The 14,688-nt window shown below is 42.3% G+C and overlaps 1 protein-coding gene across 1 annotated transcript in view; it reads right to left on the reverse strand.

The window, feature by feature from the left end:
• Positions 1–10,475: 10,475 nt before the first annotated feature.
• Positions 10,476–14,688, reverse strand: part of BBS4 (Bardet-Biedl syndrome 4) — a 36,878-nt gene continuing 32,665 nt past the window's right edge. Inside the window, exons 12-16 of the mRNA XM_068964763.1 lie at positions 14,457–14,628; positions 12,884–12,953; positions 12,456–12,597; positions 11,709–11,910; positions 10,476–11,166 (exon numbers count right to left, since the gene is read on the reverse strand). Coding sequence (XP_068820864.1) covers positions 11,057–11,166; positions 11,709–11,910; positions 12,456–12,597; positions 12,884–12,953; positions 14,457–14,628 — 696 coding nt within the window. The 3' untranslated portion in view covers positions 10,476–11,056. The remainder of the gene's footprint in view (positions 11,167–11,708; positions 11,911–12,455; positions 12,598–12,883; positions 12,954–14,456; positions 14,629–14,688) is intronic.

Genomic DNA, 14,688 nt, shown 5'->3' on the forward strand with positions numbered 1-14,688 from the left:
GAGACTTCAGCGTGCTTTTAAATATATTAAAAACGATTTACATTTCCGGAATCCTAAGTCTGTCTGTGATTGATTTCATTTCTGCCATGATTCTGGAGCCAGCTAAGATGTAAATCATTTTGATCTTGACTTGTGACTTACATGTTCCTCCGCTGTTGAGGTGTTTGACTATCTTGTCTTCCCCATTGCATTGAGTCTGAGCTATAGGTCTGTCCTCTGGTTTAAAGTGACATGCTAGTCTCAAGCAGTCAAGCCAATATGACCCAGTAATTTGAAAATGTGTGTAAAGAGCCTTCTCGATTTGTTCAGAGAGCACTGGGAACACATGTCAACTGGGGGCAGGCCTTCTTGGGTCAGGGGTGATCATTCACACTGGGCTCACAGCAGCAGCTTCTGGAATCTCAAAGCCACCTCACGTTCTCAATTTATGATCTTTCCTCCTGGTTTGGCTGAGAAGGAACAGCTTGATTACTCCTTTGAAGACAACTTAAGGCTAGAGAACTATGCAGACTGAAATTCAAAGCCAAGTAGCTTATTAAGGGAATCTCTGGCTGCTACCTCATCAGTCTGCCTTGAAGCTCAATTAAAAATAATTTAGCAGTCTTCTGTTTTTATTAGAAAAGCTTAAGTGAGAAGAAATTTCTGTTTTCCCAAGAAAAGTCAGAATAACTCATCATTTATGTTCTAACCCTAAGCAGCAATACTCTGTGTGATCCTTTTCTTACAGGCAGCCCTTGTCCTTAGTACATTCTCAACAAGTTCTCCAGTTCTCACTGGTGATGTCAGGAAGATGATCAGGAGGTGTGGACAGCAGTGTTTTCCAAAAGGTGGGTTTTGAACTATTAATCATCACTAAATCAACTTGGTTATAAAGTATCAAAATGCATCATACATTACAGGAATAATTCTTTTAAGTATTGTTTATAAAACTATATTCCTGAGTGTGTGTGTGCAGGTATGAGTGTACATGCATCCCTCTGTGAACGTCCCACCATCCTACAAGCACATTAAGCTTTGGGAGGAAGGTTAACTGGGCTCCATCACTGAGGACGGACAGACGATGCTGCGGTGAGTTGGAAGGGCTGAAGAGACTGAAGAGGTGGCGCTGCTGGCCCCATGGCTGTGAGCTATATTTTACAAAGGCTTCCATGTATGATTTTATATGAAGAAGAATAGTTTGAAAATCCCCTGGACTAGAAAGGATGCCTGGTGAAAAGGATCCTTCCTAAAAACTTCTAGCACTCTTTGCATTCCCTTAAAACTGATTGAACGTTCAGGGAAAGCTGCAGCACACATAACACTGTCTGGAGACATAAAAATTCAACCAAAACTCAGTAATGTTTACTGTGCAGATTCAGATTCAGTTTCCATGCTCTTACTCTGTCAAGTTTGAGTGGGGCAGAGGTAGTTATTCATCAGCAGAAGAAATCTGGATTCTCTGCAGGGCTTGAGATGGCAAGTGTCATATGATATGGGTACCTTTCCTGAGCTTCATCTTTCCTCATCTGTAAAATGAGACTTGTAATGGTCCTTACCCTGGTAGTGTTTTTAATTAAAAAGGAATGCCGAGCAAAATATTAGCACAATATGTGGCACACATTTAAAAGTTGGGTAATTGTCAATTACAACTGAACAGGCCATTTCCTGGGTCTCTTTAAAAATAGTCACTGAAACGCTACCACAGCGATCATTTAACATTTTTTTATCTTTTGTTAGGTAAAGATTTTCATTCAAACAATGAAACTGTAGAAGTTTCAAGTCCACTTGGTAAGTTTTGGGAAATGTATATACATACCTAACCCGAGTGCCTGTCCAGATACAGAACATTCCCATCACCCACATAGTTCCGTCAGGCCACTTCCAGGATAGCATCAGCCTCAGCCCTGACCCCCAAAGCACACATCATCATCTTTTTCATCATAAATTGTTTTGTCTGTTCTGGAACTTCTTAGAAATGGAAACATACAATATTTATATTTTTGTATAAAGCTTTTTTTTTTTAATGTTTCCTGACTTTGACTTTTTAATTTTTATTGAAGAATAGTTGATTTACAATGTTGTGTTAGTTTCAGATGTACAGCAAACTGATTGTTATAAATGTATATAAATATGTAGTGTGTTTTTTTTAACATTTTCTTCCATTATAGGTTATTACAAGATACTTAGTAACCCAGGCCATATAGTAGGTCCTTGTTGGTGATTTATATATAGTAGTATATATATTTTAACCCCAAACTCCCTATTTTATCTTCCCCCTTTTCCCTTTGGTAACCATAATTTTGTTTTCTTATGTCTGTGAGTCTCTGTTTTGTAAGTAAGTTCATTTGTATCATTTTTTAGATTCCACAATAAGCAATCTATTTGTCTTCCTCCCTCTGGCTTACTTCACTCAGTATATTACTCTAGGTCCTTTCATGTTGCTTCAAATGGCGTTATTTCGTTCTATTTTATGGCTGAGTAATATTCGTGTGTGTGTGTGTGTGTGTACACCACCTCTTTATCCATTCATCTGTGGATGGACATTTAGGTTGCTTACATGTCCTGGCTATTGTAAATAGCACTGCAGTGAACACTGGGGTGCATGTATCTTTTCAAATTATATTCTTCTCCGGATATATGCTCAGGAGTGGCATTGCAGCATCGTACAGTAAGGAACACCCATCAGTTAAGTTCAGTCACTCAGTTGTGTCCAACTCTTTGCAACCCCATGGACTGCAGCACGTTAGGCCTCCCTGTCCATCACCAACTCCCAGAGTTCATTCAGACTCATGTCCATTGAGTCAGTGGTGCCATCCAACCACCTCATCCTCTCACGTCCCCTTCTCCTCCCGCCTTCAATCTTTCTCAGCATCAGTGTCTTTTCAGATGAGTCAGTACTTCGCATCAGGTGGCCAAAGTATTGGAGTTTCAGCTTCAGCATCAGTCCTTCAAATGAATATTCAGGACTGATCTCCTTTAGGATGGACTGGTTGGATCTCCTTCTAGTCCAACAGACTCTCAAAACTCCCCCAACATCACAGTTCAAAAGCATCAGTTCTTCAGCACTCAGCTTTCTTTATAGTCCAACTCTCACACCCATACATGACTACTGGAAAAAACATAGCCTTGACTAGACAGACCTTTGTCAGCAAAATAATGTCTCTGTTTTTTAATATGCTGTCTAGGTTGGTCATAGCTTTTCTTCCAAGGAGCAAGCGTCTTTTAATTTCATGGCTGCAGTTCACCATCTGCAGTGATTTTGGAGCCCAAAAAAATAAAGTCTGACACTGTCCACTGTTTCCCCATCTATTTACCATGAAGTGATAGGACCAGATACTGTGATCTTTGTTTGCTGAATGTTGAGTTTTAAGTCAACTTTTTCACTCTCCTCTTTCACTTTCATCAAGAGGCTCTTTCGTTTTTCTTCACTTTCTGCCATAAGGGTGGTGTCATCTGCATATCTGAGGTTATTAATATTTCTCCCGGCAATCTTGATTCCAGCTTGTGCTTCCTCCAGCCCAGCGTTTCTCATGATGTACTCTGCATAGAAGTTAAATAAGCAGGGTGACAATATACAACCTAAACGTACTCCTTTTCCTATTTGGAACCAGTCTGTTGTTCCATGTCCAGTTCTAACTAACTGTTGCTTCCTGACCTGCATACAGGTGTCTCAAGAGGCAGGTCAGGTGGTCTGGTATTCCCATCTCTCGAAGAATTTTTCAGTTTACTGTTATCCACACAGTCAAAGGCTTTGGATAGTCAATAAAGCAGAAGTAGATGTTTTTCTGGAATTCTCTTGCTTTTTCCATAATCCAGCAGATGTTGGCAATTTGATCTCTGGTTCCTCTGCCTTTTCTAAAACCAGCTTGAACATCTGGAAGTTCATGGTTCACGTACTGCTGAAGCCTGGCTTGGAGAATTTTGAGCATTACTTTACTAGTGTGTGAGATGAGTGCAATTGTGTGGTAGTTTGAGCATTCTTTGGCATTGCCTTTCTTTGGGACTGGAATGAAAGCTGACCTTTTCCAGTCCTGTGGCCACTGCTGAATTTGCTGGCATACTGAGTGTAGCACTTTCACAGCATCATCTTTCAGGATTTGAAATAGCTCAACTGGAATTCCATCACCTCCACTAGCGTTGTTAGTAGTGATGCTTTCTAAGGCCCACTTGACTTCACATTCTAGGATGTCTGGCTCTAGGTGAGTGATCACACCATCATGATTATCTTGGTTGTGAAGATCTTTTCTGTACAGTTCTTCCGTGTATTCTTGCCACCTCTTCTTAATATCTTCTGCTTCTGTTAGGTCCATACCATTTCTGTCCTTTATCGAGCCCATCTTTGCATGAAATGTTCCCTTGGTGTCTCTAATTTTCTTGAAGAGATCTCTAGTCTTTCCCATTCTGTTGTTTTCCTGTTTCTTTGCATTGATCACTGAAGAAGGCTTTCTTATCTCTTCTTGCTATTCTTTGGAACTCTGCTTTCAGATGCTTATATCTTTCCTTTTCTCCTTTGCTTTCCACTTCTCTTCTTTTCACAGCTATTTGTAAGGCCTCCCCAGACAGCCATTTTGCTTTTTTGCATTTCTTTTCCATGGGGATGGTCTTGATCCCTGTCTCCTGTACAATGTCACGAACTTCCGTCCTTAGTTCATCAGGCACTCTTATCTATCAGATCTAGGCCCTTAAATCTATTTCTCACTCCCACTGTATAATCATAAGGGATTAGATTTACGTCATACCTGAATGGTCTAGTGGTTTTCCCCACTTTGTTCAGTTTAAGTCTGAATTTGGCAATAAGGAGTTCATGATCTGAGCCACAGTCAGCTCCCGGTCTTGTTTTTGCTGACTGTATAGAGTTTCTCCATCTTTGGCTGCAAAGAATATAATCAGTCTGATTTTGGTGTTGACCATCTGGTGATGTCCATGTGTAGAGTCATGTCTTGTATTGTTGGAAGAGGGTGTTTGCTATGACCAATGTGTTTTCTTGGCAAAACTATTAGTCTTTGTCCTGCTTCATTCCGTATTCCACGGCCAAATGTGCCTATTACCCCAGGTGTTTCTTGACTTCCTACTTTTGCATTCCAGTCCCCTATAATGAAAAGGACATCTTTTTTGGGTGTTAGTTCTAAAAGGTCTTGTAGGTCTTCATAGAACCATTCAACTTCAGCTTCTTCAGCGTTACTGGCTGGGGCATAGGCTTGGATTACTGTGATGTTGGTTTGCCTTGGAAATGAACAGAGATCATTCTGTCGTTTTTGAGTTTGCATCCAAGTACTGCATCTCAGACTCTTTTGTTGACTATGATGGCTACTCCATTTCTTCTAAGGGATTCCTGCCCGCAGTAGTAGATAGAATGGTCATCTGAGTTAATTCCAGTCCATTTTAGTTCGCTTATTCCTAGAATGTCGACGTTCACTCTTGCCATCTCCTGTTTGACCACTTCCAATTTGCCTTGATTCATGGACCTAACATTCCAGGTTCCTATGCAATATTGCTCTTTACAACATCAGACCTTGCTTCTATCACCAGTCACATCCACACCTGGGTATTGTTTTTGCTTTGGCTCCATCCCTTCATTCTTTCTCGAGTTATTTCTCCACTGATCTCCAGTAGCATATTGGGCACCTAATGACCTGGGGAGTTTCTCTTTCAGTTTCCTGTCATTTTGCCTTTTCATACTATTCATGGGGTTCTCAAGGCAAGAATACTGAAGTGGTTTGCCATTCCCTTCTCCAGTGGACACTGTCAGACCTCTCCACCATGACCCGCCCATCTTGGGTGGCCCTACATGGCACGGCTTAGTTTCATTGAGTTAGACAAGGCTGTGGTCCATGTGATCAGATTGGCTAGTTTTCTGTGAGTATGGTTTCAGTGTGTCTGCCCTCTGATGCCCTTTCACAACACCTACTGTCTTACTTGGGTTTCTCTTACCTTGGATGTGGAGTACTCTTCACGGCTGCTCCAGCAAAGTGCAGCCGCTGCTCCTTACCCTGGACATGGGGCTGCTCCTCTCAGCCCTCCTGCGCCCACGCAGCCGCCACCTCTTGGACGTGGGGTTGCTCCTCTCTGCCACCGCCCCTGACCTTGGATGTGGTTTCTCCTCACGGCCACCCCTCGTGACCTTGAACGTGGAGTAGCTCCTCTCGGTCCTCCTGCACCCACGCAGCTGCCACTCCTTGGATGTGGGGTTGCTCCTCTCCGCCGCCGCCCCTGACCTTGGGCGTGGGGTAGCTCCTCTTGGCCACCGCCCGACCTTGGGCGAGGGGTAGCTCCTCTTGGCCACGCTTCTGCGCAGTCCGTCATAGCCGGCGCTGTTAAGTGCGCCCCGGCTCTGCTTCGGGAAGCGGGCAGAGGGAGGGAGGCAGGCGGGCCCTCCATTCGTCTTGGGGGCTTTTCAGCTCCTGCGTGCTCTGGAGGGGGGCGGACAAGGTTGCCAAGGGTGTCTTGGTCAGGCTTATCTGGGCCCCTGGGAAACGCACATGCCATTAACCCCGCCCCCGACAGAGCCATCAGAACTTACACAGGACTAGGGAAACAGACTTTTGGAGGGCACAAACGGGACCTGTTATGAACCAGGATCCAGGAGAAAGGAGCAGTTACCCCAGTGATGAGAGACTGACCCAGACTTGCCCGTGAGTGTCCAGGAGTCTCTGGTGGAGGCGTGGGTCAGTGGTGGCTTGCTGCAGGATTGGGGGCACTGAGTGTAGCAGTCTGTGCATGGGACCTTTTGAAGAAGGTCGCTATTATCTTCATTACCTCCAGCGTGAAGGTAGGTAGTTTGGCCCCACCCATCAACAGAAAATTGGATTAAAGATTTTCTGAGCATGGCCCCACCCATCAGAACACCCACTTTCCCCTGAGTCAGTCTCTCCCATCAGGAAGCTTCCATAAGCTTTCTTATCCTTCTCCATCAGAGGGCAGACAGACTGAAAACCACAATCACAGAAAACCAATCTGGTCACATGGACCACAGCCTTGTCTACCCCAATGAAACTTATGAGCCATGCCATGTAGGGCCACCCGAGATGGACGGGTCATGGTAGAGAGTTCTGACAAAACGTGGTCTGCTGGAGAAAGGGAATGGCAAACCACTTCAGTATTCTTGCCTTGAGAACCCCATGAACAGCATGAAAAGGAACCTCCATACAGTTCTCTATAGTGGCTCCACCAGTTTGCAATCCCACCAACAGTGTGGAAGGGTTCCTTTTTCTCCACATCCTTACCGGCATTTGTTACTTGTAGACTTTTTGACATTATACTATTCTGACTGGTGTGAGTTGATACCTCATTTTAGTTTTGATTTGCATTTCTCTTAATTAGTGATGTTGAGAATCTTTTCATGTGCCTTTTGGCCGTCTGTTCATCTTCTTTGGAGAAATGTCTATTTAGGTCTTCTGCCTATTTTTTAGATTTTTTAAAAAATATCAAGCTGTTGGTATATTCTGGAAATTAATCCCTTGTTGGCTGCATTGTCTGCAAATACTTTCTCCCATTCTTTGTCTTCTTATGGTTTCCTTTGCTGTGCAAAAGCCATTAAGTTTAATTAGGTCGTGTTTATTTCCATTACTTTAGAGATAGATCCAAAAAGGTCTTGCTGCAATTTATCAGTGTTCTGCTTATGTTTTCCTTTAGAAATTTTATAGTATTCAGTCCTACATATAGGTCTTCAGTCCATTTTGAGTTTTATTTTTGTATAACCATGTTAGAGATGTTTTCATTCTTTCACATGTAGCTGTCCGGTTTTCTCAGCACCATTTGAAGAGAATGCCGTCTCCATTGTATATTCTTGCCTCCTTTGTTATTAATTGGCCGTAAGTGCATGGGTTTCTTTCTTTGCTTTCTATCCTATTCCATTGATCTAGATTTCTGTTTTTGTGCCAGTACCATACAGTTTTAATTACCATAGCTGTATAAAGCTCTTCTCATTCAGAGATTATGTTGTATGTAGTTTGTTGCTTTTTATGGCTACATAGTATTGTGAATACTTTTATGAATGTTATCAAGTCTGTGTGGACATTTTTCTTTCTACGGTAAAAATCATTTTTGAGTAAAAATTCTACTCCATTGGAGTAGAATTGCTGGGATAGATATATATTATGGGATGGGTACAGACCTTCCTCCAAAGTGGATGGACCATTTTACACTCCCACCAATGATGGATGACTATTCTGTTTGCTTCTTGTTCTTGCCAACATTTGGAGTTGTGTTTAATTTTAGCCATTTTGATGTGTACCTGATGTGTCCCTAGTGGTACTTCATTGTGGTTTCACTTTGCACTTCCCTGATGATAGACAATGGGCACGTTTTCACATGCTTACTGGCCATTCATATGTGGTCAGTATATATGGCCATATATCTTTGTGAGGTATCCAAATTTTTTGCCTGTTTTTTTTTTTTTTCCAGTTGGGTTGTGTATGTTGTTGTTTGGGTTATTCTTGGGTTGGCCATAACATCTTACAGGAAAACTCGAACTTTTTCACCAACCCAATAGTTTTCATCACTGAGTTGGAGTTTTGGTTTTTTTTTTAAATATTTTCTGGATATAAGTCCTTTGTCAGATGTATTTTGTGAATCTATTCTTCTAGAATATATTCTCAATCTGTAGATCTTTGTTTTCTTTATGGTGTAATGGGAAGGTCTCAATCCTGTCTTCTAAAAATTTTTGTAAGATTGGATTTAATAGAATCCACTGGTGACATCATCTGAGCCAGGAGTTTGCTTAAAGAGTAGCTTTTGATTTATAGATTCAATTTCTTTGATAGGCCTTAAGGCTTTACATTTCATCTTGTTTCAGTTTTGATCTGTTGCATCCAAGTAGCCAGTTTTATTGTCATTGTAACATTCCTTTCTCTTTTTCATGTCTTGTAGTCTCTTTATAATGCTATCCCTTCTTCCATTCTTGATTTGGTAATTTGTCTCTTTTTTATCAGTTTAGCTAGGGATTTGTCAACTTTCTGCCATATGCATTTTTTTGTAAAACTTTTGGCTTTTTAGATTTTTCTTTAATAATTCCTGAAATGGGTTTATTTTGCTGTGTTTTTAGCTTGAGGTAGAAACCTTTATGAACAATTTCATTTGCTACGATGGAAGCATTTACAGCTGTAAATTTCCATGTAAGCATAGTTCCTAGCTGAACTCTGCAAATTTTGTTTTCATTATTCGGTTCAAGCTATTTTCTACTTTCTCTTTGATTTCTTCCTTATGAGTCATTTCAAGCATATGTTTAATTTCCACATATGTTGTTTTCTGTAATAGATATGTTCCTTTTAATTTCTAATGTAATTACACTGTGTATTGAGAACATATTCTGTAAATTACAATCTATTGACTTGAGACTTATTTTATGGCCCAGCATTTGGTCTGTCTTGCTTAGCGTACTGTGTGTACTTGCAAAGAATGTATTTTCTACAGTTACGGCTTATAGTGTTTAATTAGGTCAAGCTGGCCAATATGTTCTTTTACACCTCTTGTCTATTAAATGCTAAAAGAAAAATTGCTAACATCCAAGTATATGGATTTAATTCTGTCACTTTTTACTTAATGTATTGTGAAGTAACGTTAGGTACATACATGTTTATGATTTTTTCTACTGAACTGACTTTTTATCATTATGAAATGCCCCTATTTCTAGTAACACCTCTGACTTTGAACTCTACTTTGAACTCTACTTTATCTGACATTAATATAGTATGAGGTTTTCTATCATTCTCTGCTTTTTAACTGGTTAGCCCAGTTACATTTTTAAGTCTAGTTACATTTTATTGATATGACTGGATTGACAGTTTGCTATTTGTTTTCTCTTTGTTCTTTTTTCCCCTTCTCTACTGTCTTTTGAGCTATGCTGCCTTCAAATGGCTGCTCTAAGGATTGTAATATATACAGTGTTAACTTTTTACAAACTATTTAAAATTAGTTTTGTATCATCTCATATAAAATATAAAAATATATATATTAAGCCTCATATATAATAATTTTTATTTGGAACAGTTAGGTATTTTTTAAAAATTAAACTTTACCTACTGGTTACTATTTGTTGTCTGCGGGAGGACTGGTCCATTGTGAGCCACTCTACTATCAGACAATGGTGATTTTTTTCCTTAAGAACAAAATAATCATTGTAATCATATACTCCATACTTCTACTTTGTTTTGTACTAACATTATTCAGTAAGAAGGGCACTTTTCCCATTGCTAGTTCGTTCTTGCCTCTAATCTGAGCCATCTAAAACCATGTCTGTATCTGTGTATGTAGCCTCATTTTTCTAACTGTGACGACATGAGTAACAACCATACTAGAAATCAGAATAGCTCCTTTCTTAACAGAGAGAGAAACTAGAAATCCAGAAGCCCCAAGACTGGGCAGATACAAGGTTCTTCCAGAAACATTTTATTGTGATCCCTTACACATTGGTAACAACTTTTCCCAAAGGGATGATACATAATCTTTATTCTGAAAAAGATATATAGATAATGTATTACTAGCATCTGGTCAGTGGTATCACTGAATGTCTAAAACCTCCTCACTTAAGAAGCTCCTCCTTTTTTTTTCCCCAATCCTTGGTGCTGATACCAGACCAGCCCTTTCTGTCTTTTCATACTGACATGATCTGGCTCTGCACTCTGACCTCACTCCAGAACAAGCTATAGGGACTTTTTCTGGATTCTTCTGGGCAAGTGCAGCTGAGATACTCAATAGACTGGGCCACAATTTAAAAAGCTTTTTTTTCATCTTTTATAAATTTCTACTATTAGAACTGGATTATTAATTCAAGATTTGTGGTTGCCTTGGTGGCCAATATACCTACCACACAGCCCAAGAATCACCTCAGCTAGCCAAGACTCTGTCATGACGGCAGAGGTCTGTCCTAGACTGTTCTTCCACAAAGGGCTCAGGCAGCAGGAGGTTAAGTCCTTTCGTAGCTCATGGGGCAGCCAGGGGGTGTGAAGGCTTCCGGCTCCTGGTGATCATCATAACACGTTCTCGTACGTGCCGGCCGCCATGCTGCCTGTGTCATGGGACCCTTCCTAATCTGGTGGGTCCTCGCCAAAGCAAGCCCAGCTCCGGGGTCATCCTACACCTACTTTTCCCTGGTTTGTGCTGATGCTTCCATAGGTTGTGCTTCCACAGTGGGCTCTGGCTCCAGAGGAAGGGATGGTGGCTTTGTGAGCTGGGATGTTCCTCCAGCACCTAGTAACAAAACAAACAGCTTGAATTCTCAAGTGCCCTGGTTCCAGAAGAAATCAAAAAGCAGTTACAGTTACGATTTTTCTTCTTGAAGCTTATTTTCTGGGATTAGTAGGACTGTGGCCTATCTGTGCAGCTGTGAAGGAAGACCATAACTGGATAAAGTAAGTCAGGTGTGCCTTTAGTGACCTTATAAAAGAAATCATTCATTACCTGTGCCATGCTGACTTGTGATAAGGCAGTGAAAATTAAACTGAGACTACATAACAAAGGGTACCATAATGTATTTCTAAACCTGCATATCATGAACACCCAGTGTCTTGACCATCCAACTAAGCCTGCCAGTAGCTGGGAACTTTTACACAAATGGCCTTAAGAAAATAAGTGACGATTTGGACACCCTTGGGCTTTTTTCCCCTTCTAGGCAGCACCACACTGGACGTGTTATGAGTCTGAAAAGCGCAAGCCTCACTCAAAGCTGTAATCTCTTTGTAGGCACACGTGGCTGTTCCCATGGGTCTCCAGAGCTGTGTGTAGCTTCCTACCTGAGGAGAGCTTCCTGTATGCGGCTGCTGAAGACATTGCCTGTCCTAGGGCTTGATTAGAGCCCAGAGGCTGCTGGAAACAGGCAGCTTTACTGGTTGAAGCAGTCTGCTGCTTTGATTTGGGATCTTTAACTGGTTTAGTCCAGACCAGTGCCTCCCCGACCTGTAGAGCAGCTCCCAGCTTCTGGGCTACCTCCACCATCTTGTGTCCATGTGGAAAGGAAGCAAAAAAAAGTCACAGGTATGACAAGCAGAGACAAGCCTCATCCGAGGCCTTTAGCAGGCAGGCAAGGTTAGCTGACATAAGTGTCTGCTACCGTTTGAGGGAGGAAGTACTGATTGCAAAGAAATGGTTCTTAAACAGCAGAGAACACACTGTCTTGAGTGGATGGCATGGAAATTCTTTAAAGGCTCTAAAAACCCAACAATTTAAGTTTGGTGCATTAATGGACTAAATTCCTGCCTTTTCTATGTGAGGAAAAGTGGGAGGAAGCTACAAAGAGACACAGATCTCAACTCAAATGAGTTGTATTACCAATAATAGATACAACTCACTAAGCATGAATTTCCTCTTACTATTTCCTTTTAAGAAAAGTTTTTTCTCAAGCTGTCCTTAATTTAAGAATTCATGCTGCTAGGAACATCAAAGCCAAAACAGATGTAAACATACATTATATCTGGATTATTTGGGCTTGATTCAGAAGTCTCCTGACAGCTTGCTTAATGACTCCTGGATTTAAGACTTACCTCCGGATCAAATTCCAGAGAGCTACTATACTTGAGTAGGTTGACTTTCTTCTCCATCTCCTGATACTGGGCCAGGGCGTCCCTCTTCTCGCCCTGGTTATACAGCAGCACAGCATAGTTCAGGTTTACTAAAGGGTTACACCTGCACAGACAGACAGGGACTCTATGGAGCTGGGGCTTTGCAACAAATGGTCATTTAGAATAGATCCTTATCATTATGCAGAAACAGAACTAGTTCAACAGCAAGGTCTCGCAGAGCCAGCGCCAGGTCCTGCTGAGCCCTTGTGCTCAGGAGCCACGTCCTTCCACACACAGACCTGCTGTGCACAAAGGCACCTGGGCTGACTCGGGCAACACCGGGGCCCGGCGCCACCTCATGGCTTTGGAGAGTCTAGCCCCCTGACACCATCCTCAGCAGGGCAGCTTACTTATCAAGGCGGACTGCTTCTTCATAGGCTCTCTTGGCATTCTCTGTATCCTCCAGATTGGTCAGAGCCACTGCAACAGAGAGAGTGGGTGCTATGGCTGAAGAGCCAAGCATGAAAACACAGGAAATGTTTCCAGACTGCAGTTCATTTGGCCCCACTCTTACTGCACCCTCTCAACTCCTAGCACCACCTTCTGCTCAGCCACTCAGCTTGGATTCCTAGTGTCATCTACAGTCCCCTCTCCAGTGAATCCATTGCCAGGTTCCATGAATTTCTTTTTTTTAGTGTCTTTAGTGACACTGCCCTGGCTTTAGTCGTGTCAGGCTTTCCATTTTGTTCCCTAGGGACACTGTCCCACCTGCCTCCATCTACTTGCCACAGTGCTGCCAGGATCTCCCTAACAGATCTGACCGCGTCACTGTCCTACTCAAGAATCCTCACTGTTTTAGCAACAGAACACTCTCCCTTTTTTAATCAGTATTTTCTGGAAGCTTGATCTATAAACCAGACAATAACAGGGCTGCCTGGAAGCCCTGCCCACTCCACTTGCCCCACAACCATGCATCTACTTCCCCCAGACACTAGAGGAGATCCAGGAATACAGCTGGGAAGCAGACCCTCTCAGCTCAAGTACGGCCCCTGTGCTGCACTCCCAGCCCTCCACGTGGACCCCAGAGCACCTCTCCTGACCTACCTCCCACTGTGCTTGCTCCGCCACACGACCGCCACTGCCTGCCGGGTGCAGCCTGCACTTTGACGGCTGTACGCCCTTCCTCAGGGGCTTCTCAGCCATTCTGTGCCACTGAACTGCAGTTTAGCTTTCAAAACTCAGTGTGAAAACCATCTCTACTCTGTTACAGAATTGCTGCTTATGCCCTACAGTACAGTAATTTGCTTACAATCCTGTATCCCTTTATGACTGGGCTATCTTTGTATTCAGACAGACCCCAAATAACCACCACTCAATTTACTTATATAGAACCCCACAAAAACCTGAAGACTGTCAGTGAGAACATGGAAACTGCTCTTAAACATGTAGTAAATTTAGTATAAGGAGAAATATCCCCCAGAAAGAATAGTCAGTACTTTTGTATTACACTAGCAATAAAAGACTAATTATATAATCACAGCAAGACCAAGTTAACATTCACTGATTATCTAATCATGTAATCCTCTCATCAACCCTATGAGATACAGCTAATAGTAAGTACTAGAGGCAGGATCCTAACACCTGATGATACCTAAAGCCTACTATCTTAACACTGGATAACTAAGAACATGGTTAGATTCTATATATGAACTGTCAAGCCAAGGGAATACCACTGTTAAAAGATGGACTACATAGAACCTTGTTTAATCTCTGAGTGAAATTCCGCTAAGTGAGAAGCAGCCAGGCGCTTTGTCATCTTTCTGTTTCATATTTCTTCAGACTCTAGGACAGTCATCCAGATACCTATGGGATCTGCAAGGGAATGGCTTCTGTGGGATATTTAACTACTGGCCTGCCATGATTCTAATTCCATTTTCCCTCACTACAGACTGCAAAGGGCTGCTCTACATAAATGTCTCTTACCAGCCAAGAGCATGTACAGCTCCCCCATCTTCGGCTGGAAGTTGATGGCTGCGCTGAGGAAATGGAAAGCGGATGCATACTGCTGCATAGTCAAGTGGACAAGGCCCAAATTATAGAGAATCTTCCAATCTAAAGGCGCCAGGTAGTTGGCTCGTTTCAGGCAGCTGATGGCCTGGAGGAGGGAGGGGGCACTTGGTGAGGGGCTGGGGCGAGCTCAGCAAACCCAATAACT

This window comes from Capricornis sumatraensis, chromosome 2 (genome assembly GCF_032405125.1).
Source record: "Capricornis sumatraensis isolate serow.1 chromosome 2, serow.2, whole genome shotgun sequence".
NCBI classification, from domain to species: Eukaryota; Metazoa; Chordata; class Mammalia; order Artiodactyla; family Bovidae; genus Capricornis; species Capricornis sumatraensis.